Raw genomic sequence first — 24,782 nt, 5'->3', positions numbered from 1 at the left:
TTGTTGGAGATTTTTGTTCACATACAAAAGATAGCTCATGCCAATGTTCTTATAATTAAATATATATAAATTTTCTAATTACAATTGTTATCATTTTTTAAAAATAAAATTTTTTTTATAATTTAGATTTGTATTTTGATGTTTATCTTGTTGATTTAACTTATTCATTGTAACTTTTTATTTTAAAAAAAACTAATAAAAAATAAGGAAAATGAAAATGTTTATAATAAATTTCATGAAATTTATTATTTTTAAAAGTTGAGGCTTTCAGGTTTTTATTGTTTATTTTACAAATTTTTTGTAAAATTGGTGTTGTCAAGTTGGTAAGAATGGCTTCTCCAATTCGATTCATACAACAGGGTCTCACCAAGCATCTTGTAAAATGGTTTTTTTTCCCTAAAGCTTAAAAACCATTTTACAAATTTTTTTTAAAATTATCCATCAATTGACAGCTTAGCGAAGTGGTCTAACGCGTCTGACTTGAAATCAGATCTCCTCGGAGGCGCAGGTTCGAACCCTGCAGCTGTCGATATTTTTTGATTTTAGAAATATCTTTTCAGAGATTTTGCTATTTCATTTGCATTACTTGTAAGGCACTAAGATCAAATAATTAAAAAAAATAAAATTTATATGAAATGTTTATGTTTTTATATTTTAATATAAATAAACACTGTCGCTTACACTAATAATATTCATTATATTATTAAGTAAGCTTTTTTAAAAAAAAATGTAAATGGAGCTACTTATCGCTAATTCAACATACATACTTTACTGATTAATTTTAAGCATTTGCTTTTAATTGTCTTCACGTTACTGAATAATTTAAAGCATTTGCTTTTAATTATCTTCACTTGTAAAAAAAAAAAAAAAAAAAAAAATCATACAACTCAACATAACAAATACAAACTGATGACCTAATATCATTAAGAATCATCTTTACTTTTAAAAAAAAAATCATTACAAATGGTATTTATTGTTCAAAAGAACATCCCGCCTGAAGTTATAAGTACTTATCCAATACCTTTTCAATCTATCTCTTGACACTATCAAAACTTTTGAATTAACTATTACAATAATTTTTCTTTCCAATAGATTATTGTACATTATGTTCAATTTAAATGTAGTCATTTTTTTAAATTTTGTTTCAATTAACATTGTCTCTTGATCATTTCCACCTGGTTTATAGGAAAGCTTCAAACAGTCATTGGTTTTAGCATTACGATCTTGATATTCGCCTTAAAAAATTCTAAATCAATAACCTAATTACATCTATTTTTAAGATCTCTTTGAGGGTACTAAATATTAAAGTTGAAGATTTATTTGTTCTCTTTAAAGATTTAACTTTTCTTCCATTCTTTGTCTTATCTCCTCTTCAACAATTGTTAAAATCTCTTTAAAACTATTGTATGATTGGAAAGTAAAAAATTTGAAGATTTAATTTTAATTTTAATTTTAATTTTATTTAGATTAAAGATTTAAATTTAATATTAATTTATTATTGTTATTATTGCCAGAAAAAAAAAAAAAAAAAAAATTGTTCATTAAAAACTTTAAAAAAAAAAAAAAAGGAATCAGTATTTTTGTAGTTTAGTAAAATGTCTATGTTTTGGTAGGAATTTCATTTTTTTATTTATTGAAAAAAAAAAAAAAAAAAATTATAAATATAAAAATAAAAATAATTTAATTATAAAATATTGAAAAAATAAAATGCTATACCGTAAGTAAAAAAAAAAAATTAAATATTTAAAGAATTTTAAGAACTAATTTAAATTATTTTTATTTTTAAAAAGTTTTAATTTCCTCGGTGAATAGTTTTATTGAGAAAAAGAAATTTCCATTGGAAAATGTTTGTAATCCGATAAAAAAGGACAACAATAGCTTTACGTCCAATTGTGACTGTAATACTAGGACTGGTGGCTCTTTACTAAGATATTTAACATTTTTCTAAAACCTGTAAAGCCTGTATATTTATTTATTTATAATCATTATTTATAATTATAAAATAAAGAAAAAAAATAGTTTTTTTAAAATAATTTTTATAAAATAATTTTTTTATTTTTTTATTTTTTTATTTTTTTTTTATTTTTGTTTTTTTTTTTTTTTTTTTTTTAATGTGTGTTTTTTTATTTTTATTTTCATTTTTATTTTTTGTTTTTTGATTAGAAACCTTTTCATTTTATTTAAATTTATAACTCTATATTCATAAAATAAAATCATATATAGAGAAATCGAAAATAAAATAAAAAATGGAACAGCAACAACAAGAACAAGAACAACAACATCAACAAAATGTATCTCAAGAGGAGATTGAAAAGGAGATTAAAAGAGAAGAGGAAGAAATGAATGTTCAAGAAATCTCAACCGTCGAAACTACTATAAAATCCACTAATAAATTATGCAGACATGAAAAATCATGCATTTATTCATGTTTAAAAACAATAGTTAGAGGTTTTGCTATTGGCTATGGTTTAAGAGCTGGTATTGCATTATTAACAGGCTTAGTTTTAAGAAGATTATATAGAAAGTAAAGTTTAAAATGTTTCAAAAGATAAAAATCAAATAAAATTGAAATTTTACTAATTTTTTTTACTCATATAAAAAAACAGCCCAAAGAAATTAATTAGACAATCTATTCTTCATAAAGAACCAATTGGATTCGGTTTATTTTTAGGACTTTATACAGGTGGATTTAAAGGTATTAATTGTTTACTTAGAGCTATTAGAAAGAAAGAAGATGGTTTAAATAGTTTAATTGCAGGTTTTATTGCAGGTTCTGCAATGATGTTTTCAAAATCAACAGAAATGGCACTTTATTTATTTGCAAGAGCTTTAGAATCATTATTTAATGCTGCTGTTAAAAGAGGGTAAGACATAATATACACTATATGAAATACAAAAATGAAAAAGAATATTTTTAAATTAACACAATTACTTTATTTTTATTATTTTTTAAATGAAAAATATAGTTATGTTAAATCATATAAACATGGTGATACATTATTATTCTGTTTATGTACTACTATTATGTTCCACGGTTTCGTTTGGGAACCAAATACCGTTCGTCCAAGTTATCTTAAATTCCTTTCAAAAGTTGCTGGTAAAGACAGAGATATTGGCGCCATTACTACTGTCATACGAAATACCTATTATAATTCAAAAAAAATGTTAACAAATATTTAAAAATAAAATAAAAATAGGGGAAAAAAAAAAAACAATTAGTAACTTTATCAAAGAAAATCAAAATATTTAAAATTACTTGAACATATTTTTTGTAAATTCAATCCATTGTTATTAAAAATATCTATTCTATTATTATTTTTCCATAAAGAACCCAACAATCATTTTAATTTTTTTATATTTTTTTTTAATTTTTTTTTAATTTTTTTTTAATTTTTTTTTAATTTTTTTTTAATTTTTAAATTTTTTTTTTTTAATTTAATTACTATTTTTTAATTCACCAACCCTTAATACACACAATGTCAGGTAATATTTGTGCAATAAAATATAATAGAATCTTATAAAAAACAAAACTCCAGAACCAATTATTAATTTTTATTCTATTTTTTTATTTTTTTTTTTTTTAATAATTTTAATAATATAAAAATATTGGGAAAATAAATTAATTAAATTTCAAATCTATAATAAATCAAATGAAAAATATCTTAATTTATATTAATTGTGGATCACTATCATTATTTTATATATATATATATATACAGACGTTACTCAATCACCACCAATTACACCACCAAACACCAATATTCTTTCACCAGCATCACCAACAACAGAAATAAATAATAACACTACCTCAAATGAACCAGAAATTAAAAAGATAAAGATCTCTGCTGAAAAAGCTAAGAATCTTTATTATTTTTCAGATCTTACTGCAAGATACCTCGTCTCTGAAAATCTTTTAAATATTTCAGGTTTGGGCGAAGCAATTGGAAAAGTAGTCACAACTATTGATTACCTAAGATCAAAAGAAGTTATTAAAATCGAAAGTAAATAAATGATTAATTAAAAACAACAACAACATAATAATATTGCAAAAAATCTAATTTATAACCATTTTATATAGAAATTCATACAGATTATATCCCAAGTGTAGAGTTATTAGTTACAATTTCAAAAGGTCCAAAGCATTCAGAATATATCAAATCAATGGATGAGGTAAATAACATCATTTTATATCATATTGACTCAATTGTTGCATTGCATTTACTAATATTTAAATCTTTTTCATTTTTTTTATAGAGAAAATCTCGTAATGCAGAATCCACAACTCCCCCAACTGCAGAATAAATAAATTTAGAAAATAATAAAAAAACAATAAAAAAAAAAATATAAAAAAAAAAATTTTGTATTTTATTTATAATGTATAAAAAAAGGATGTTTTATGTTTCTTTTTTTTTTTTGTTTGTTTATTCTATTTCGCCTATTTTAATTTATTGGTTTATTATATACAATTTTGTTTTGATGGGGAGAAAATTTTTTTTTTTTTGATTTTTTTGTTTTTTTGAGTAGATTAATTTTTTATAATTCGATTAATTTATCACCATTATTTTCTTTTCTTCTTTTCTTTTCCTCTTCTTCTTCTTCTTGACTATCTTGAAGTAATTTTGAAATTATAATGATGAATAAATAAAACAAACCAAAATTCTTATTTGAAATAAATTTATCTAAACATGAAGAAGGGTTGTTGAAATCGACAGTTTTTAATTGCCAAATGAGATGAGTTGAACATGCTGCAGTTCCCAAGAAATAAATCCATGGTAAATTTGCGGTGATACCAGTTAAAAACATACCACTAATAACCAATCCTGAGAATGCTGATAAAATAATACGACTCTTTTCTGCAAATTTCAAAGCAGTTGATTTTACTCCAACTAAAATATCATCTTTTTTATCTTGATGTGCGTAAATTGTGTCATACACCATTGTCCAACTTATACCTGCTAAATATAATGGTACAACAACTGACCAATTACATGCACCTGCAACTGCTGAATATCCTGCTAATGCTCCCCAATTGAATGCTAAACCCAATACAAATTGTGGATAATATGTAAATCTTTTCATAAATGGGTATAAAACAACAATTGGTAATGATGATGCACATAAAAAGATTCTAAATACAATAAGAAAATTAGTATTTTTGAATAAAAGTAAAAGAATGAATTATTGAATGAATGGATGATGACTTACGTATAATAATTTAATGATGATAAAATTAAAGCAAATGATGTTAATAATTGAGCGCCTAAAAATACCAAACCTTGTTTGTGAGTTAATTGTTTTGATGCTAGTGGTCTGGTTTTAGTTCTTTCTACTTTAGAGTCAAATTTATAATCTGCCATATCGTTAATAACACAACCTGCACTTCTCATTATGAATGCACCAATACCAAATACCAACATTGTCTTTATATCAGGTAAGGAGCCAGCTGGTGCGGCTAATGCTATAGACCAATAACATGGATATAATAGTAACCAAACACCAATTGGTTTATCTACTCTACTTAGTCTTAAATATGGTTGAACTGATCTTGGGAATTTGCTTATCCAATCATTTTGGTTATTTGGTACATTGTTATTACTATTACCATTATCATCATTAATTGTAGCTGTAACGGTTGTATATTTATTTATTAAAGAATATTTTGATAAACTAATATTTTTATTATTTGTTTGTAAAATTGTGTTTTCATTTTTAATACTGTTATTATTTTTATTGTTAATATTAATATTATTATTATTAAATGTACTGAAATAACTATTATTAAAACTAGATATAATGGCAAGAGAGTTTGGTTTAAGTAATGATGTTGTTGATACAATTGAGTTTTTAATTATTGGTTTAACAATTAATGAACAATTTTTTTTATTTATTAATCTGAACATTTTTCTATTCAATTTTTTTTATTTTTTTATTTTTTTATTTTTAATTTAAATATCTTTTTTTTATAAAAAAATAAAAAAAAAAATAAAATACGAAAAACTATTACCTTAAAAAATAAACCAATTTATGTTTTGTAAATACAATGATGCAAAAATTAGGTATAGTTAATTTATTTTAATAAAAATTAAATTTAAAAAAATAAATGAAAAAAAAAAAATTATAAAAATTGTGTGTGTGTGTGGTGAATAGATATATCTATTAATTTTGGGTGGTAATAGTGAATGTGTATGTGTGAAGTAGGAATAATATGAAAATAATTATTCGAGTTTATAAAACAAAGAAAAAACTTTAAAAAATAGTTTATAAATTTTTTGATAAGAGAACTATGAAAATTTAAAAAAATTTTATAAAAAATTGTTTTTTATTTTTTTTATTTTTTTATTTTTTATTTTTTATTTTTTTTTTTTGAAAAAACGATTATAATGCGAATGATAATGTCAAAAAAAAAAAAAAAAGATTCTACTTTTATACCTTTTTCTATTTCCTTTTTTTTTTTTTTTATTATTTTTTTTTTATTACCAAAAATAATAAAAATTAAATACTTCCATTTTTATAAAAAGCTAACTTTAACTTTATAGTTAAATAAACTCACACACATACATCACACACATTCAGTCACCCACCCCCCAATTCTTTTGATATTATTAAATCCATTCACTAACATGATAACAGATACAGATTTAGATAAAAAAAAAAAAAAAAGAGAGTGCGAAAGAGTTGGAATATACAATATAGTTTAATAATTTTTTTAATTTTTTGTTTTTTATATGCATATTTAAAGAGAGTGAAATGAAAAAAGTAATACAATCATGCCAACAATACCAAATCAGAATTTTATTTAATATTGAAAAAACAAATGATATCATCTTCATTTTTTATTATAATAAAATGTATTTTCCTATACAAAATAGTTAATAAAATAAATATTTATCTATGTTATCAGTTATGATAACACCTCATTCGCAATACCGTATAATAATAATACCATTACCACCACCACCATTACCCCTCCAACTTTTATTTATTTCTATATTAAAACATACCCCTAAAACATTATATTATTATTACTATTGTTATTTTTAATTTACAAATGTTATTAACTCCATTTATTATTATTTACTATTTTGGTCCTTTAAATAAAAAAAAGTATGATTGATTATTTATAAACAGATATATTTTTAAAAAAATATAAATTTTACCATCTTCCTATTTGTGTATATAAATATAATCTCACACACATTTACTTTTATATTTTTTAACCCTATTATTAAAAAAAAAAAAAAAAAAACATATCATGGGAATATTACTATAGTATATTTACTGACTATAATGCATAATATTAGCAAATAATCTGAGTAGAGCTAAAATAACAACAATAATAACAATAATGATAATAATAAAAATAATAAATAATTGAAACTAACAATAAAAAACTATTTTTTTTTAAAGTTTTTTTTTTCTTTCCTTTTCTAAATTATAATAAAAACAATAACCAATAACAAAAATAAAATTTAGTAAAAACATAACAATTTCTTTTTTTTAAAAAAACAACATATTATTAATTTTTATTTTTTTGTTGGTCACCCAATAGAAACTTATTATTATCACCTCTTTCTTAAAATATATACTATATTTCATTATTTTTTATGAAATTGATTAAAAACTTTTTGATTTTGATTTTATTATTTGTATTCTATTTAAAGATTATTATAAATAACCTTTAAGAAAAATAAATAAATAAAACATAAAGAAAAAAAATTGAATCTGATTTATTGGTAAAATAATTATTTCTTGTATTATTTGTGTTGATTTTCTTTACAATGTGTTTTTTCTAAAAATACATCTTTATTCTTTAAAACCAAAAAATAAATTATACTTTATTTTTTTTTCAATTTATTATTTTTATAATTTTTTTGATGAATTTCTTTAATTGTTATTATAATATTAAAATAAAGGTGTGATTTATATTTAAATAATTATATTTTAATCTTTTTTCTTTTCAAAAATAAACTTTGCATTATATTTCTATTTTTTTTTTTTTAATATATACTGTTTTTTTTTTTTAAAATCTTTATTTATCTTTATTTTTGACCTGGTTTTTCAATTAATAATTTTGAAAGTTTTTCAACGATAGCTTTGTTACCACATAAAACTCTACGGGCTTCCATATCTACTTTGCCACCATTTGGGTCAACAACTACACCACCAGCTTCAGTAATTAAAAGTGAAGCGGCACCAATATCCCATGGATGAATACCCCATTCATAAAATGCATCTGATCTACCACATGCAACACTAGCCATTTCCCATGCTGCTGTACCTGAAAATCTTAATGCTTGAACATTATCTTTTAACATATTTCTAAAATTACTATATTAAATAAATAATAATACCGAATAAATATTAATATTACATAATTGAATACCAGTAAATGGTTTTATTTCTAATAACACCTACGTTAACATAAATTCAATACCACTATCAGATCTATCGTAACCAACATTAGTTGAAATAATTGATTGTGAAAGTGTATCGATGGATGAGGTATAAATTTGTTCACCATTGAGGAAAGCACCACCACCTTTAGTGGCAGTGAATAATTCATTGAGGACTGGAGCATAAAGACATGCTACAACAATTTCTTTATTAATTGATAATGCAATTGAAACACAAAATAATGGGAATCTATGAACAAAATTGGTAGTACCATCGATTGGATCGATTACCCATGTTGGTTCATTTCCCCAATTATATTGACCATCAACTGTTGATTCTTCTCCTAAAATTTTAGTATGTGGGTATTTATTTGTTAAAGTTTTAATAATAAATTCTTCAACAGCTGTAATTATTAAAAATTTTAATTTATTTAAAAAAAAAAAAAATAAAAAAATTATTAATAAATGTTTTTTTTTTTTTAAATTTAATATATTTTTTTCTTTAATATATTTTTAATTTTACCTTTATCTGTATCTGTAACTAAATCAATAGCCCCTTTATATTCGATTTTTTTTGAACGACTGTTATAATTCTTTAAAATCATTGGGCCTATTTCCTTAACAACCTCAACGGCTGATTGAAGGTATTGATCATAAGTAATTTCTTCTTGCATCATTTTTATAAAAGATATTAATATTTATTTATTAATGTGAAAAAAACTTTTATTATTATTATTTTATTATTACAAATTTAGTATTGTTATTATTATTTATTTATATAATATTATTAATTCTTTGGTAAAACCCCAATTGATAATGAAAATAATTAATTTTTTTCGGTTTTTAAAATTTTTTTTTTTTTTTTTTTTTTTTTAATTAAAAAATTTTTTTTTAATTTTTTTTTTTTAATAATATTTAAAAAGGTTAAAAATAATTTAAATTAAATATTATTATTTGAATTTTATTTATTTAAAATATAATTTAAGTGTTTTTTAAAAATCTCTTTGATTTAAATACTATATTTATATAAAAATGTTTTAATTCAAAGATTATATTTTTTTGAAAAGAACAAAAAAAAATTGGAAATTTAAATTTTCCCAATGACCATTGGTTTTGAAATAAATAATGCAAATATCGTTTTTTTTTTTTTTAAAAATATTGTGTGTGTAGGTTTGATTGAAACATTATTACTATTTTATATTTGAAGGTCGTCATTTTAATGACTTGAAGAAATTCTTTCAAAGAATTATTTTGACTACTTTTGACCAAGTTTATTATTTTTTTGTGGCATATAAAATTTATTTATATAACTTTGATTTGGATATTGATGATATATTTGCAAATATATTTACAAATATATTTAAAAATATATATTTGATAAATTTTATTTATTATTATTATAATTGAACGTGGTCATTGGAAAAATAAAGGGGTGAGTCAGCAAAAAATTAAAAAAAAAAAAATAAAGGAAAAATAAAAAAATAAAAGAATGATAATACATACGATTTATAACCAGATAAGCAATAATAGGTAAACTTAATTAGTCATAACTATAAAAACAAATATTATTTCTATATATTTTTATTAATTTTATTTTGAACTTCCTCCAAAAAAAGGATGAATCATCTTCATAATTTTTTTTTTAAAAAAATTTTTAAAAAAAAAAAATTAAAAATTTAAAAAAAATTAAAAAAAATTTGTGTTATTTAAATTATTTTTATTTTTTTTTAATATTTTTTTTTTTTTTATTTATTTATAATTATAATTAAAAAAATTATTTAAATCTTTTTTTTTTATATTATTTTTATTTGATATTTTGTTAAAAATCACTTTAATAAATATAGATAATATAGAGAAAGAGGAAAAAAACACTACAGCCTTTTAATAGCCAAATAATAATCAAATAATATAAATATAACGAAAGAATGTCACAAAAAAGGCAATATCCAATTGATCAAACAAACCAATTAAGTCAAGATCAACAAGCACAACAGTACCAACAACAACAACAACAACAACAACAACAACAATTTTATAATCAACAACCAAATCAACAAATTTCACCACAACAACAACAATATAATCCATATAATCAACAACCACAGTACCAACCAACACAACCAACTCAACCAACACAACCAACACAACCAATACAACCAACACAACCAACACAACAAAATATATCACCACAACAAAATAATGGAGCAACTCCATCAATGATTTCACCACAACATGGTACCGGTAAAAGAGTTTATCCAGTAGATCCAACAAATGAAGCAGTTTTAACTTCAGGTTTTAATAATATGAATATCTCACAACCACAAATGAATAATGCAAATTACCAACCACAACAACCACAATATCCAAATAATACTTTACAACCACAAACATTTCCATTTTCACAACCAACAGTTAATGCAGGTAATTCAGTATCACCAATACAAACACAACAACCAACAACTTTTGTCCCAAATTATCCACAACCACAACAACCACAACAACAATGGCAACCACAACAAAATCAACAACCACAACAACAATGGCAGCCACAACAACCACAAACACCTTATCAACCACAACCACAAGAACAAAGTCTTCAACAACAACAACAAGTCGAAGCACCAGTACCAAATATTGATAACCTTTGTCCAAAATCTTATATGAGATTATCAATGAATGCTATTCCAAATAATCAATCATTATTAAATAAAGTTCATATTCCATTTGGTTTAAATGTTCACCCACTCGCCAATGATCCAAATGTAAACAAAGACATATAGAATTATAAATTATAATAGTACATTGGATTAATACTAATGTTTTTTATTTATTTATTTAGAATCCAGTACCAGTTGTTTTTTCTTCAATTGTTAGATGTAAAAGATGTAGAACTTATATTAATCCATTTGTAACATGGTTAAACAATGGTGCAAAATGGAGATGTTGTATGTGTGAAAACATAAATGATAGTAAGTATTCAGATCAAATAGTTTAATATAATTGTAATAGTTAATAATAAGTATATTAATATTAATATTTTTATTATTTATTTTTTAGCACCACAAGATTATTATTCACAAATTGATTATAGAACTGGATTAAGACAAGATATTGATACTAGACCAGAATTAAAAAGAGGATGTGTCGAATTTTTAGCAAGTAATGATTATACAATTAGAGCACCACAACCACCAACTTATTTCTTTATTATCGATGTATGTTACGAGTCAATTGTTAGTGGAATGTTAAATACAGCAATCAGTGCAATCAAGACAACATTAGATGACCTTCAAAAGAAGGGCTTAGGTAGAACTAGATTTGGTATTATGACTTTTGATGATTCACTTCATTTTTATAATTTAAAAGCAAATCCATCAAATCGTCCACAAATGTTTATTGTTACCGATTTAGATCAAGTTTATGTACCACCATTCGAAGACTTTTTAGTAAACTTAAAAGATTGTCGTGAAGTTATTGATAATACTCTTACTATTATCCAAAATCAAGTACGTACCCAACAAAAAGTAGAATCATGTTTAGGCTCAGCACTTAAAGCAGCTTTTAGTATTTGTGAACGTGTTGGTGGTAAATTAGTTGTTATGCAATCCTACATTCCACGTGGCCCAATCGGTAAACTTTCAATTAGAGATTATCAAAGTGTTTTAGGTACTAAAAAAGAAGTGTCATTATTACAACCTTCAGCAGATGGTGAATTCTATAAAGAGTTGGCTCTTAGTTGTACATCACAACAATTAAGTGTTGATATGTTCCTCTTTTCAAATGATTATACCGATACTTCATCATTAGGTTCATTATGTCAAATTACTGGTGGTCAAATGTATTACTATCCATCATTTGTAGCCTCAAGAGATGGTCAAGTATTTGCTGCTAATCTCATTCATTGTCTTGGTAGAGATGTTGCTTGGGAAGCTGTTATGCGTGTACGTTCAAGTCGTGGTCTTACCATAAATGCTTACCATGGCAATTACTTTTTAAAGAACTCTGATCTCCTTGGTCTCCCAACTATGGATAGTGACAAAACTATTACTCTTCAGTTAGGTATCACCGATTCAATTGGCCAAAAATATGCATGTCTTCAATCAGCTCTCCTTTATACTCATAGTTGTGGTGAACGTAGAGTCAGAGTATTCACAATTTCAATTCCTGTCGTTAACAATGCTTATGACCTCTTTAGATATGCAGATGTATCTGTTGTCACCAGTTTAATTAGTAAGATGGCTATCGATAAAGCACTTTCATCTAGTCTTAGCGATGCTAGAGATGCTATCGCTAACAAATGTGTAGAAATACTCCAAGGCTTTAAAAATGTTTCAGCCAACAATCCTCAAGCTGGTGGTGGTGTTACTCTCAGCCAAAATGCACCAAAACTTTTACTTCCAGAATCACTTAAACATCTTCCACTCTATGTTGTTGCTATGGTTAAAAATATTATTTTCTCTAGCCGTCTTACCAATCCAGATATCCGTTCATTCCATATGCAGCGTATGAAAGCCTTGGATTTAAATTCATGTCTCAACTTTTTCTACCCATACTTTTATTCCCTTTTAGCACCACCAAATTATCAACCACCACAAGATACCAATACACCATTTGTTCCACATTCTTGTAAACTCGCATCAGATCAACTCTCTCGTAATGGTTTATTCGCAGTTGTTAATGGTTATACTATATATATTTACATTGGTGAAGCTATTGAACCAACAGTGTTCTTTGATATTTTTGGTTGCGATCAACAAACTCTCGATATTAATACCTTCCAAGATTTCCCAATACTCGACAATGAAAATAATAGATACGCTCGTAAGGTAATCGAACACGCTAGATCCTCTTATCAAGATTACTTAAAACTTTATTTAGTTCCTTCAAATGATAAGCAAAGAAGAGCTGAGTTTACTTCTTTATTAGTCGAAGATAGAACCCCTGAAGGTTGTTCATATTATGAATTTATCATTCAACTTCAATCAAGAATCCAACAAAATTAAATAATAGTTTTAAAATTTAAATAAATAAAAATAAAAAAAATATAAAACATAAAACCAAAACACAACAAAATAAATAAAATAAAAATGAAATTAATAAAATAAATAAAGATTCTATTATTTAAAAAAAAAAAAATTTTAAAAAAATTGAAATTTCAATTTTTTGAAATTATATTTTATTTTTTATAAAATTTTTTAAGCAGTTTTTTATTATTAACATCAAATAGCCCAGATAGCTCAGTCGGTAGAGCGCAAGGCTTTTAACCTTGTGGTCGGGGGTTCGAGCCCCCCTTTGGGCGAAACTTTTTTATAATTAATTCTTCCCGGTGTTTTCATTTATTAGCATATCTTTCCGGAAGTTATTGTAATTGTAATGTATTCATATGCATTTTAGAATTAAATGAATATTACAGTTATAATTATATCTCAACTAAATAATATATTTATATTTTCCTTTATTTTAAATAGTTTATTATTTAAAATTAAAAATTAAAAATAAAATAAAAATAAAAAAATTGAAAAATTTAAAAAATAAAATTTTATTTTTTAGTTTTCGGTTTTAGTTTTCACAAACAAAATAATTGTATATTTATTTGATTATTAGAATTATTTATATTTATTATTTATCTATAACTAAAGTAGCTCCATCTACATTACATAATGAACAAATATCATTACTCCCCAGTCTCAGCAAGTTTTCCGAATCACACACGAATTGACGTTACCGTGCCCAACTTGTATGCAGTGTGGTAAAACTCATATAAGCATTAAACACATACCAAACACAATAAACTGATGACTTAATATATCATTAAGAATCATCTTCACTTTTAAAAAAAAAAAAAAAAAAAAAAAAGATCATTACTCAATAATTTACTATTTTAATCATTTGCTTTTTATTATCCCAAAATGATGACTTAATACATCAGGGTACAGCTTTTAAAGCATTTGCTTTTAATTATCTTCACTTTTTAAAAAAAAAAAAAAGGGTAGAGTTTTTAAAAGTTATTCAGGAATATCCTTAACATTAAAGATCCAAAATCAAGAAATACCCTATTCAAAATTCAAGCAAGATGTCTACCCATCAATTTCATTCACCAAAAACCATGTAGACTATGTAATGAAAATGTTCATAATGACCTATACAGTCACCTGTTTTTCAAATGTAAAAATACCTTGAAATTCATCAACTTCAAGAAACTAAAATCATTCATATTCGTCACTTCAGTAAGAAACCTCAATTGCTCACTGGACATAACAAGATCAAGTAGGGGTATATCAATTAAAAATATAACATGCATAATAAAATACTATCTCTTAAATTTCTAATAATATAAATTAAATCATTTAGAAAGATTTTTTAAAAAAAAAAAAAATAACTGATTGTTTTAAAGATTTAAAAGTCATTTTTTTATTTTTTTTTGTTCATATAAATTCAATTAATTATTAAACAAAATTTAAATAACATTTTTTTTTGGATTTTGCTTAATTGTCAGATATTTTTTTAAGGGAAGCTATGATTCTAATTAGAATCCCAAGATTTTGTTTTGAAAATTTTTAAATTTATTTAAGTTACCTATTTCAGTATTATAACACGATATTATAGGTTCTTTAAAACTGAAAAGTGAAGATATATTTTAATCAAATATTAGAATTTATTTATATAAATATATAGATATCACAATTAAGTTCAAATTTTATTGCAAAAATTTTTTTTTTAAAAAAAAAAAATTTCACCCCTAAATACACCCACACACACTTTTTTTCACACTAAAAACACTTTTTTTTTTTATAAATTTATATTATCAATATTTTAATTTGGATATAAAAATTGTTATTTTTTATTGGGTTTGATTATTTGGGAACTGATTAAAAATAAAACAAATTTGTTTTTATTTATTTTATTTATTTTTTTTATTTGTTTTTTATTTTTTTTTTTTTTACTTGTTTTTTTTTTTATTTTTTTTTAATTGTTTTTTAATTTGTTGTTTTTATTAAAGATACAATATTAAACAATTTTACTATTGAATAGTTTTAAAAAAATATGTTTAAAGAAAAAAATAAAATAGTAATTTTGGTGTTTTTGGTTAATTTGTCAATTTGTTTTGGTTTTCGTAAGTTTTAGATTCTTTGAATCATATTATATTTTTTTTAAATATTAAAATTGTAATTTTAAATTAAAATTTTTAGATATAAAATCTACATATAGAAAAGTAGTTGTTGACTTTACTGGATTATATGACAGTGTTCCAATTAATGTAACCATTTATAAAGATCCACATCTTAAAATTCCATATTTAACTTTTAATTATACTTGGTCTAAATTCTCCGATCCCGATTATCATAATTATGTTTTTGATAGAGTTACTTTAGAAGCAACGATGGATAGTAAAATGTACTATGGGTCCGTAGCATGTGCTTGTGTACTTGATGGTGAAACAAATAAAACCGAGTGTGGGTATAGAGATTACGAAATAGATAAAAGTTTGTTTCTTCCATACAATGTAACCTTTTTAAATAAACCTCCAACAAAGGGTGGTGTTGTAAATGTAACTGGAGAGTTCATGAGATTGGCATCTAATGATTTGAAATTGGCTTTTTTAAAATCAGATGATTTTTATCAAAATATAACTGTTGCCGGTGAATATGATGACCCAAACTATAATCCAAACTTTCTATCAATTAATATTCCACGTGGTTATGGTGAATTTAAATTTTGTTTAGATTACTTTCAAACATTTTGCTATGACTGGTCATTTCAAAGTCCATCAATCTCATCAGTATATTATAATACCACAAATCATCATCTAACAATTAAAGGAAATGGTTTTTATAATACCACAAAAGGACTTAGAGGGAATACCATAGTATTTGTATATATTAATGGTTCACTTTTAAATGAAAGTGATATCACATCAATCGGTTATGAAGAAATGGTATTAATCTATTCCTCAATATATACTCAAGAATTAAATATTTCAATTTCTATTTATTCACTTTATACAAATAAAACAATACAAATACCACCATACCCAGCCTCATATTCCACAAATTCCACAAAGTATAATGAAGGTATTGTTGAAATTACAGGTACTCAACTTTTATCTCAAAAAGACCAAAACGATCTTAAAATCACAATTTTTGGCAAATTATGTGACATCATTCCTCCTAGCAATTTAACCTATATCAAATGTATATTACCAAAAGGAGTTGATAATAATCAAAATACAATTAAAGTGTGTGTAAACAATATATGCAGTATAAATAACCTAATTTATGAATATGCAAAACCCATTATTTCAAGTGTCACACAAAATGGTTCCATCTTTACAATAAAAGGTAAATACCATGGTAGTTATAATGATAATTCTACACAAGTTATTGTAACATATGATAGTAATATAAAACAAATAATATTACCATTATCCATACAAACTGATGAAACTGAATCAGTATTCAAGATTCCATTCTTTTGTGGAAGTGCAATTGTTCAATTAGTTGTAAATGGTTTAAAATCAAATGAATATACTATTAATGCAAATACAAATTTTGAAATTATATCGCCACCATCTACAGATTCTAAAACGCCATTAATAGTTTTACTTTCATATTATGATTGTAAATATTATAAAAGCAATTCTTTCAATCCATTATTCAAAATTCAAAATTCAAAATCAATCGGAACTAAAGTAAACAACACATACTCTTTTAAAGTTATACCTGGTACTGGTACAAAACAAGCAACTATAACATTTGCAAACAAAGATGTTACAATAGAGTACTCATATGCAAAACCTAACGTTTTAAAGCATAATGTCGAATATAATGATCCAATAAATACTGTTATACTTTATGGTGTTAATTTTGGTACAAATTCATCATTGTGCACTATTACATATAATGGTATAGAAAAAGAGTGTCAAGTAATAGACCATTACCAAATTAGATTCAAAGTAGAATCAATTGAAATATCTTCAAACATATCGATTACAATTGATGGTATTATATCAGATAGTTATATAATGGAGCTTGTTAAATGTAAACTTATTAATGAACAATTGTATCCTACATCATTTGGTTGTTTAGAATCAGAACCAGTTGTTAATTACTATTGTGATGGTTTAAAAACATATTCATCTAAAACTGATCCAAACAAGTTATTAAGTGCAACTTTTGACGATGAAGCTACTATGATTGATTTCCAAGGCAATAACATATCAGTTCATATTAAAGAAGGTATATCATCATCCACATTAAACCTCTTTTTAAATGGTTTCTTTTCAAAATCAAATAAAATTAAAAGAAAAGAAGGTATTGTTTACAACTCTAAAATACAATATGATGAACAACAAAGTTTAATTAATCTTGATATAACTGGATTTAACTTTGGAGAACCATACGATATTGGTTTGCCTACAATTTATAATACAACTTTTGCAACTAAAAACTGTTCAATGTTATACCATGGTACAAAGTATAACAAAAACTGTACAATCGATATAGTTACATGTCAATTAACTCTACCATATAACTTTAACAAAGATCTTATATTAGAAGATAAAGAAAGTAGTAATACAACTCTTACGATTCCATTTACACTTAAATTAGGTAATAATACAATCTATTCGTCATTTAATAATATTGAACATATACCATCCAAAGATAATAATAAAAAAAGGAAAACTATTGCATTGGCAACTACATTATCAATAGGATTAACTTTACTTTTTGCTGGTAGTGTATATTTTGTTTGGAGACACCATCAAAACAAAATTGAAAATACAAAAAAAGAAAAAAATTAAAAAATAATATAATAATCTCCATTAAAAAAATAGAAATAAGAAATAATTTCAAAAAAAATAAATAAATAAATTATGTTATTAAATAATAATTTATTTTATTTATTAATATAAATAATATGATTTCTGTATTAAATGTTCTTTTAAACTTCAAAGTGAAGATATATTTTTAATTAAAATAGGAATATAAACACACATAAATATATATATCACAGTTAAGTTCAAATTTTATTGCAAAAATTAAATTTATAAAACTTAACCCTAAATACACCCACTCACATTTTTTTTTCACACTAAAAACATTTTTTTTATATGTAAAAATATTATTATTAATATATATACATATAAATATATAGATATCTCAGTTAAGTTAAAATTTTATTGCAAAAATTATATTTATAAAAATTAACCCACACTAAAAACACTTTTTTATATGTAAAATTATAATTATTAATATTTTTATTAGTATATAGAAATTGTTATTTTTCTATTGAGCTTCATTATTTGGGAACTGATTTAAAATAAAACAAATTGTAATTATTTTTTTATATGTTTTTTTTTTACTTGTTTTTTTATTTGTTTTTTTTTATTTTTTTTTAATTTAAGATTTAATATTAATCAATTTTACTATTGGATAGTTTTTAAAAAAATATGTTTAAAGAAAAAAAAAAAATAGTTGGTTTTCTTTTTTTGATTCATATTTCAATTTGCTTTGGTTATCGTAAGTTTTAGATTCTGATAAATATAATTTTATTTTTTTAAATATTAAAAAATATAATTTAATTTTAAAAATTTTAGATGTTGAATCTACATATGGAAAAATAATTGTTGACTTTACTGGATTATATGAACGTGTTCCACTTAATGTAACCATTTATAAGGATCCATATTTTAAAATTCCATATTTAAATCTAAATTTTAATTTGTCTAAATTCCCCAATCCCAAGTATCATAATTATATTTTTGACAGAATTACCTATGAAGCAACAATGGATAGTAAAAAATACTATGGGTCAGCAGTAGATGCTTGTGTAATTGATCTTAAAACAAATAAAACCGAATGTGGCTATAAATCAAAGACAATTAATAATTGTTTGTTTGAACCATACAATGTAACGTTTTTAAATAAACCTCCAACAAAGGGAGGTGTTATAAATGTAACTGGAGAATTCATGAGATTCGGAGTTGGTGATACGAAAGTGGCTTTTTTAAAATCATGGGATTTTTATCAAAATGTAAATGTTGCCGGTGAATATGATGACCCAAACTATAATCCAAACTTTCTATCAATTACTTTTCCACGTGGTTATGGTGAATTTAAAATATGTTTAGATGCCCATCAACTAATGTGCTATGACTTGTCATTTCAAAGTCCATCGATCTCATCAGTATATTATAATACTACAAATCATCATCTAACAATTAAAGGTGATAATTTTTATAATTCCATATATGGACAAAGAGAGATTACCATAGTATTTGTATATATTAATGGTTCACTTTTAAATGAAAGTGATATCATATCAATCGGTTATGAAGAAATGGTATTAAACTATTCATCAATATACACTCAAGAATTAAATATTTCAATTAATATAGATACACTTTATACAAATAATACAATACAAATACCACCACACCCATCCTCATATTCCACAAATGCGTACAAAGTATAATGAAGGTATTGTTGAAATTATTGGTACACAACTTTTATCAATAAAAGACCAGAACGATCTTAAAATTACAATTTTTGGCAAATTATGTGACATCATTCCTCCTAGCAACTTAACCTATATTAAATGTAGATTACCTAAAGGAGTTGATAATAATCAAAATACAATTAAAGTGTGTGTAAACAATATATGCAGTACAAATGACCTTATTTATGATTATGTAAAACCCATTATTTCCAGTGTCACACAAAATGGTTCCATCTTTACAATACAAGGTAAATACCATGGTAGTTATAATGATAATTCTACACAAGTTATTGTAACATATGATAGTAATATAAAACAAATAATATTACCATTATCCATACAAACTGATGAAACTGAATCAGTATTCAAGATTCCATTCTTTTGTGGAAGTGCAATTGTTCAATTAGTTGTAAATGGTTTAAAATCAAATGAATATACTATTAATGCAAATACAAATTTTGAAATTATATCGCCACCATCTACAGATTCTAAAACGCCATTAATAGTTTTACTTTCATATTATGATTGTAAATATTATAAAAGCAATTCTTTCAATCCATTATTCAAAATTCAAAATTCAAAATCAATTGGAGTTAAAGTAAACAATACATATTCTTTTAATGTTATACCTGGTACTGGTACAAAACAAGCAACTATAACATTTGCAAACAAAGATGTTACAATAGAGTACTCATATGCAAAACCCAATGTTTTAAAGCATAATGTCGAATATAATGATCCAATAAATACTGTTATACTTTATGGTGTTAATTTTGGTACAAACTCATCATTGTGCAATATTACATATAATGGTATAGAAAAAGAGTGTCAAGTAATAGACCATTACCAAATTAAATTTAAAGTAGAATCAATTGAAATATCTTCAAACATATCGATTACAATTGATGGTATTATATCAGATAGTTATATAATGGAGCTTGTTAAATGTAAACTTATTAATGAACAATTGTATCCTACATCATTTGGTTGTTTAGAATCAGAACCAGTTGTTAATTACTATTGTGATGGTTTAAAAACATATTCATCTAAAACTGATCCAAACAAGTTATTAAGTGCAACTTTTGACGATGAAGCTACTATGATTGATTTCCAAGACAATAACATATCAGTTCATATTAAAGAAGGTATATCATCATCCACATTAAAACTCTTTTTAAATGGTTTCTTTTCAAAATCAAATAAAATTAATAGAAAAGAAGGTATTGTTTACAACTCTAAAATACAATATGATGAACAACAAATTTTAATTAATATTGATATAACTGGATTTAACTTTGGAGAACCATACGATATTGGTTTGCCTACAGTTTTTAATACAACTTTTGCAACTAAAAACTGTTCAATGTTATATCATGGCACAAAGTATAACAAAAACTGTACAATCGATATAATAACATGTCAACTAACTCTACCACATAACTTTAACAAAGATCTTATATTAGAAGATAAAGAAAGTAGTAATACAACTCTTACGATTCCATTTACACTTAAATTAGGTAATAATACAATCTATTCGTCATTTAATAATATTGAACATATACCAACCAAAGATAATAAGAAAAAAACAAAAACTATTGCATTAGCAACTACATTATCAATTGGATTAACTTTACTTTTTGCTGGCAGTGTATATGGTGTTTGGAGACACCATCAAAACAAAATTGAAAACACAAAAAAAGAAAAAAATTAAAAATAATAAAAAATAGAAATAAGAAATAATCAAAAAAAAAAATAGTAAAATAAAATTTTTTTAGAATAAAAAATAATAATAATAATTAAATAATATTATTTTTTATTAATATTATTTATTATTATTTATTTATTTTATTTATATGTTAGAGATTTCTCTATTATAACACGATTTTATAGTTTCTTTAAAACTGCAAGGTGAGGATATATTTTCAAATAAGAGTATATACATATAAATAGATATCACTTTTTAGTTGAAATTTTATTGCAAAAATTATATAAAAAAAATTTCTTGCTCGTATAATTTAGTGTTGTTGTAATCCAAATTTATTTAATTAATATAACCTTCTTGATCTTGTTATTTCAAGTGACTAATTGAGGTTTCTTCCTGAAGTGATGAATATGAATGATTTTAATTTATTAAAGTTGATGAATTTCAGAGTTTTTTTTACATTTGAAAAACAGGTGACCGAAATTAATCTGTAAATTTTATGATTTATTTGTTTTTTTTACAAGTTTTCTTGTTGTCATATTTTTAGATTGTGCCTTTGATCTGGTTGGATTTTTGGGGGTAGTTGGATTATAATCATCTGATGATTCATATGAATCAATAGTATTTTCATTTTCGATTTCTATAAATGATTCTGTTATACTTTCTTCAATCTCTCTTCATTTGAATAAACTTCATCAAACCATGAGATGACATTTGAAAATTTTGTTTCGATTGATGTATTTTCGCTATATTCTTCAATTGGTATTGGGAATTTTATTTCTTTTAACAAAAATAAATTCATTTGTTCAAATTGAACTGAAGATAACTTTACCAATTTGTTTGTTGTTGTCTGTGAAGAACTTTACTTTTTCTTCGGGGGTTTTTCCAAAAGCAATTGTTGGACAATATATGAAGTGAAAGGATAGTATGAAAAAATATTTTTATTTTATTTAAATTGTTTAAAAAGATATTATCTGTAGATAATTCTTGACTTGATAGTCAGCTTTTATACTGTGGAAATAGAAACTTTGTTGTTTACCCCATTAGTACACTTGTTTGTGTAGTATTTTTGTCCCTATTGGAGTAATCTTCACGAATTTTATCAGCTTCAACTTTGTTATCAGCTTTCTTATCACCTTTATGGTTCAATGATGGTTTACCCCTTTGTTATTTGAGCCATGACCATTTTGAACAGATGATTTCCTTTTGAAACGATTTTCGTTATTTTGGAATATTTCCAATGTTTTGTTTTTAAGTTCGGCAATTGTATTGGACTGATCATTTAAATCTGAATCTGAATAGATTGGAATATATGATGGTATATGAACTGTTTTTGATTCTTCTGAAGTTGAACTTTATTTTTCTGAATATTTACTATATACTTGTTTAAGTTTTGAATAATATTTATTGCCAATTTGATTTGGTCTAATAAAGTTCGTATATTAGTATAATTGTTGTCAGATATATAGAATAATTATGTATTATATATATATAATAATATTTATAAAATCTAATTACCTTTTTCTATAATAATTTCAAAATTGGTTTGGTTAGATGATGTAACCCTTTGCGTACACCAAGATGATTATTTAAAAGAACCGGAAAGTTTATACTAACTTGTGGTAATGTTAGACAATTCTATAATTATCATTAACTTAAAAGCAGAGTCTCTAATGACGGATCTATTTCTATGACTAACATAAAATTTGAGGGTATTGTATTTGTGGTACTATGGGTGGGGAAATTGATGGATATAGGCTCTTGCTGGTGAAATTGGTAAGGAGGACAAATCTTGATGGCGATGAAGTATAGCCAACCAATGGTGAAATTGGTAAAGAGGACAAATCTTGATAGTGATGAAGTACAGCCAACCAATGGTGAAATTGGTAAAGAGGACAAATCTTGATAGTGATGAAGTATAGCCAACCAATGGTGAAATTGGTAAGGAGGACAAATCTTGATGGTGAAATTGGTAAGGAGGACAAATCTTGATGGCGATGAAGTATGGCCAACCAATGGTGAAATTGGTAAAGAGGACAAATCTTGATAGTGATGAAGTACAGCCAACCAATGGTGAAATTGGTAAGGAGGACAAATCTTAATGGTGATGAAGTATAGCCAACCAATGGTGAAATTGGTAAAGAGGACAAATCTTGATGGTGATGAAGTATAGCCAACCAATGGTGAAATTGGTAAAGAGGACAAATCTTGATGGTGATTAAGTATAGCCAACCAATGGTGAAATTGGTAATGAAGAAAAGTCTTGATGGCGATGAAGTATAGCTAACCGATGGTGAATGCGAATTATTTGATTCAAATCCTAAATCAAATCTTTGTTTTTTATGTGCATATTCTTTGATTTAAGTTGATAATTTTCACCAAGTTCCTCTGTGTCTTATTTATGGCTTCATGATAATCTACATGATATCTTTTTACTGTTTTTAATGCACATGTTAATGCATGATAGTAAAAATCAAATTATCAAGTGACTTTTCACAAAAGTAACAATCTTTGAGTGACATTATTATTTATTATTTATTGTTTATTATTAATTATTAATTTTTTTTTACTGATTAATAAAATGTTTTTTTATTTAATTTTACCTTTATTAACAGAGATTTCAGTTTGTTTGAGTAGTAATTATTACAACTAGTTGTACAAAAGAAACCTTAAAAAAACTAAAAAAAATATTAAATAAATAATCAAAGGGGGTGTCTTGACAAAAAGAAATGAATTTTTTTTTTTATTTATATATAAAAAAAGTGATATACATAAATTTTTATTTCTTTATTTTTTTAAAAAAACACCCCCTTGAAAATAATAAAAAAAAAAATAAAAAAATAAAATTTTGTGCAAAAAAAAAAAAAAATATTGTGGGGAATAAAAAAAAAAATTTAATTTTTTTTTTATTTTTAATATATAAAAATAATAATTTAAAAAAAAAAAAAAAAAAAAAATTTCAATTTAAACTGCGCAATATTAAAAATTTAAATAAATAATTTTTAAAAATTTTAATTAAAAATTTCACCAAAAATAAACAAAAAAAAAAAATTTAATTTTATAAAACCAAATTCAAGAAATACAATAAATAAAGTTTATACGCAGTAGTAATATTGATAATTATAGTCCAATATTTAAAGATTTGATAAATTCTATGTCCTCTTTTTCAAAACATACAAAAGTTGAAT

General features: G+C 23.8%; 4 protein-coding genes across 4 annotated transcripts in view; 3 read left to right on the top strand and 1 right to left on the bottom strand.

Annotated features, from left to right (window-relative positions):
* Nucleotides 1-14,865, top strand: part of DICPUDRAFT_91068 (uncharacterized protein) — a 48,734-nt gene extending 33,869 nt beyond the window's left edge. The window contains exons 6-7 of the mRNA XM_003283242.1: nt 6,072-6,082; nt 14,848-14,865. The gene's annotated coding sequence lies outside the window, so the exon portion shown is untranslated. The remainder of the gene's footprint in view (nt 1-6,071; nt 6,083-14,847) is intronic.
* Nucleotides 14,866-15,403: 538 nt separating this feature from the next.
* DICPUDRAFT_96320 (uncharacterized protein) lies at nt 15,404-18,282 on the top strand. The gene is made up of 2 exons (XM_003283241.1): nt 15,404-15,507; nt 15,584-18,282. The coding sequence occupies exons 1-2, from the start codon at nt 15,438-15,440 to the stop codon at nt 18,193-18,195; spliced, it is 2,682 nt and encodes an 893-aa protein (XP_003283289.1). The 5' UTR covers nt 15,404-15,437; the 3' UTR covers nt 18,196-18,282.
* Nucleotides 18,283-18,843: 561 nt separating this feature from the next.
* On the top strand, nt 18,844-21,670 carry DICPUDRAFT_96319 (uncharacterized protein; the record flags this gene model as incomplete). Its single annotated transcript, XM_003283240.1, has 3 exons — nt 18,844-18,913; nt 18,991-19,736; nt 19,792-21,670. The coding sequence occupies 3 exons, from the start codon at nt 18,844-18,846 to the stop codon at nt 21,601-21,603; spliced, it is 2,628 nt and encodes an 875-aa protein (XP_003283288.1). The 3' UTR covers nt 21,604-21,670.
* Nucleotides 21,671-22,091: 421 nt separating this feature from the next.
* Nucleotides 22,092-24,116, bottom strand: DICPUDRAFT_146930 (uncharacterized protein; the record flags this gene model as incomplete). Its single annotated transcript, XM_003283225.1, has 4 exons — nt 22,092-22,269; nt 22,634-22,730; nt 23,294-23,925; nt 24,085-24,116. 4 exons carry the CDS (start codon nt 24,114-24,116, stop codon nt 22,092-22,094), a joined length of 939 nt encoding a protein of 312 aa, XP_003283273.1.
* Nucleotides 24,117-24,782: the final 666 nt, after the last annotated feature.

This window comes from Dictyostelium purpureum, assembly GCF_000190715.1.
Source record: "Dictyostelium purpureum unplaced genomic scaffold DICPUscaffold_5, whole genome shotgun sequence".
NCBI classification, from domain to species: Eukaryota; Evosea; class Eumycetozoa; order Dictyosteliales; family Dictyosteliaceae; genus Dictyostelium; species Dictyostelium purpureum.
The sequence above is the reverse complement of the archived record's forward strand: the minus strand, read 5'-3'. Positions and strand labels throughout refer to the sequence as shown.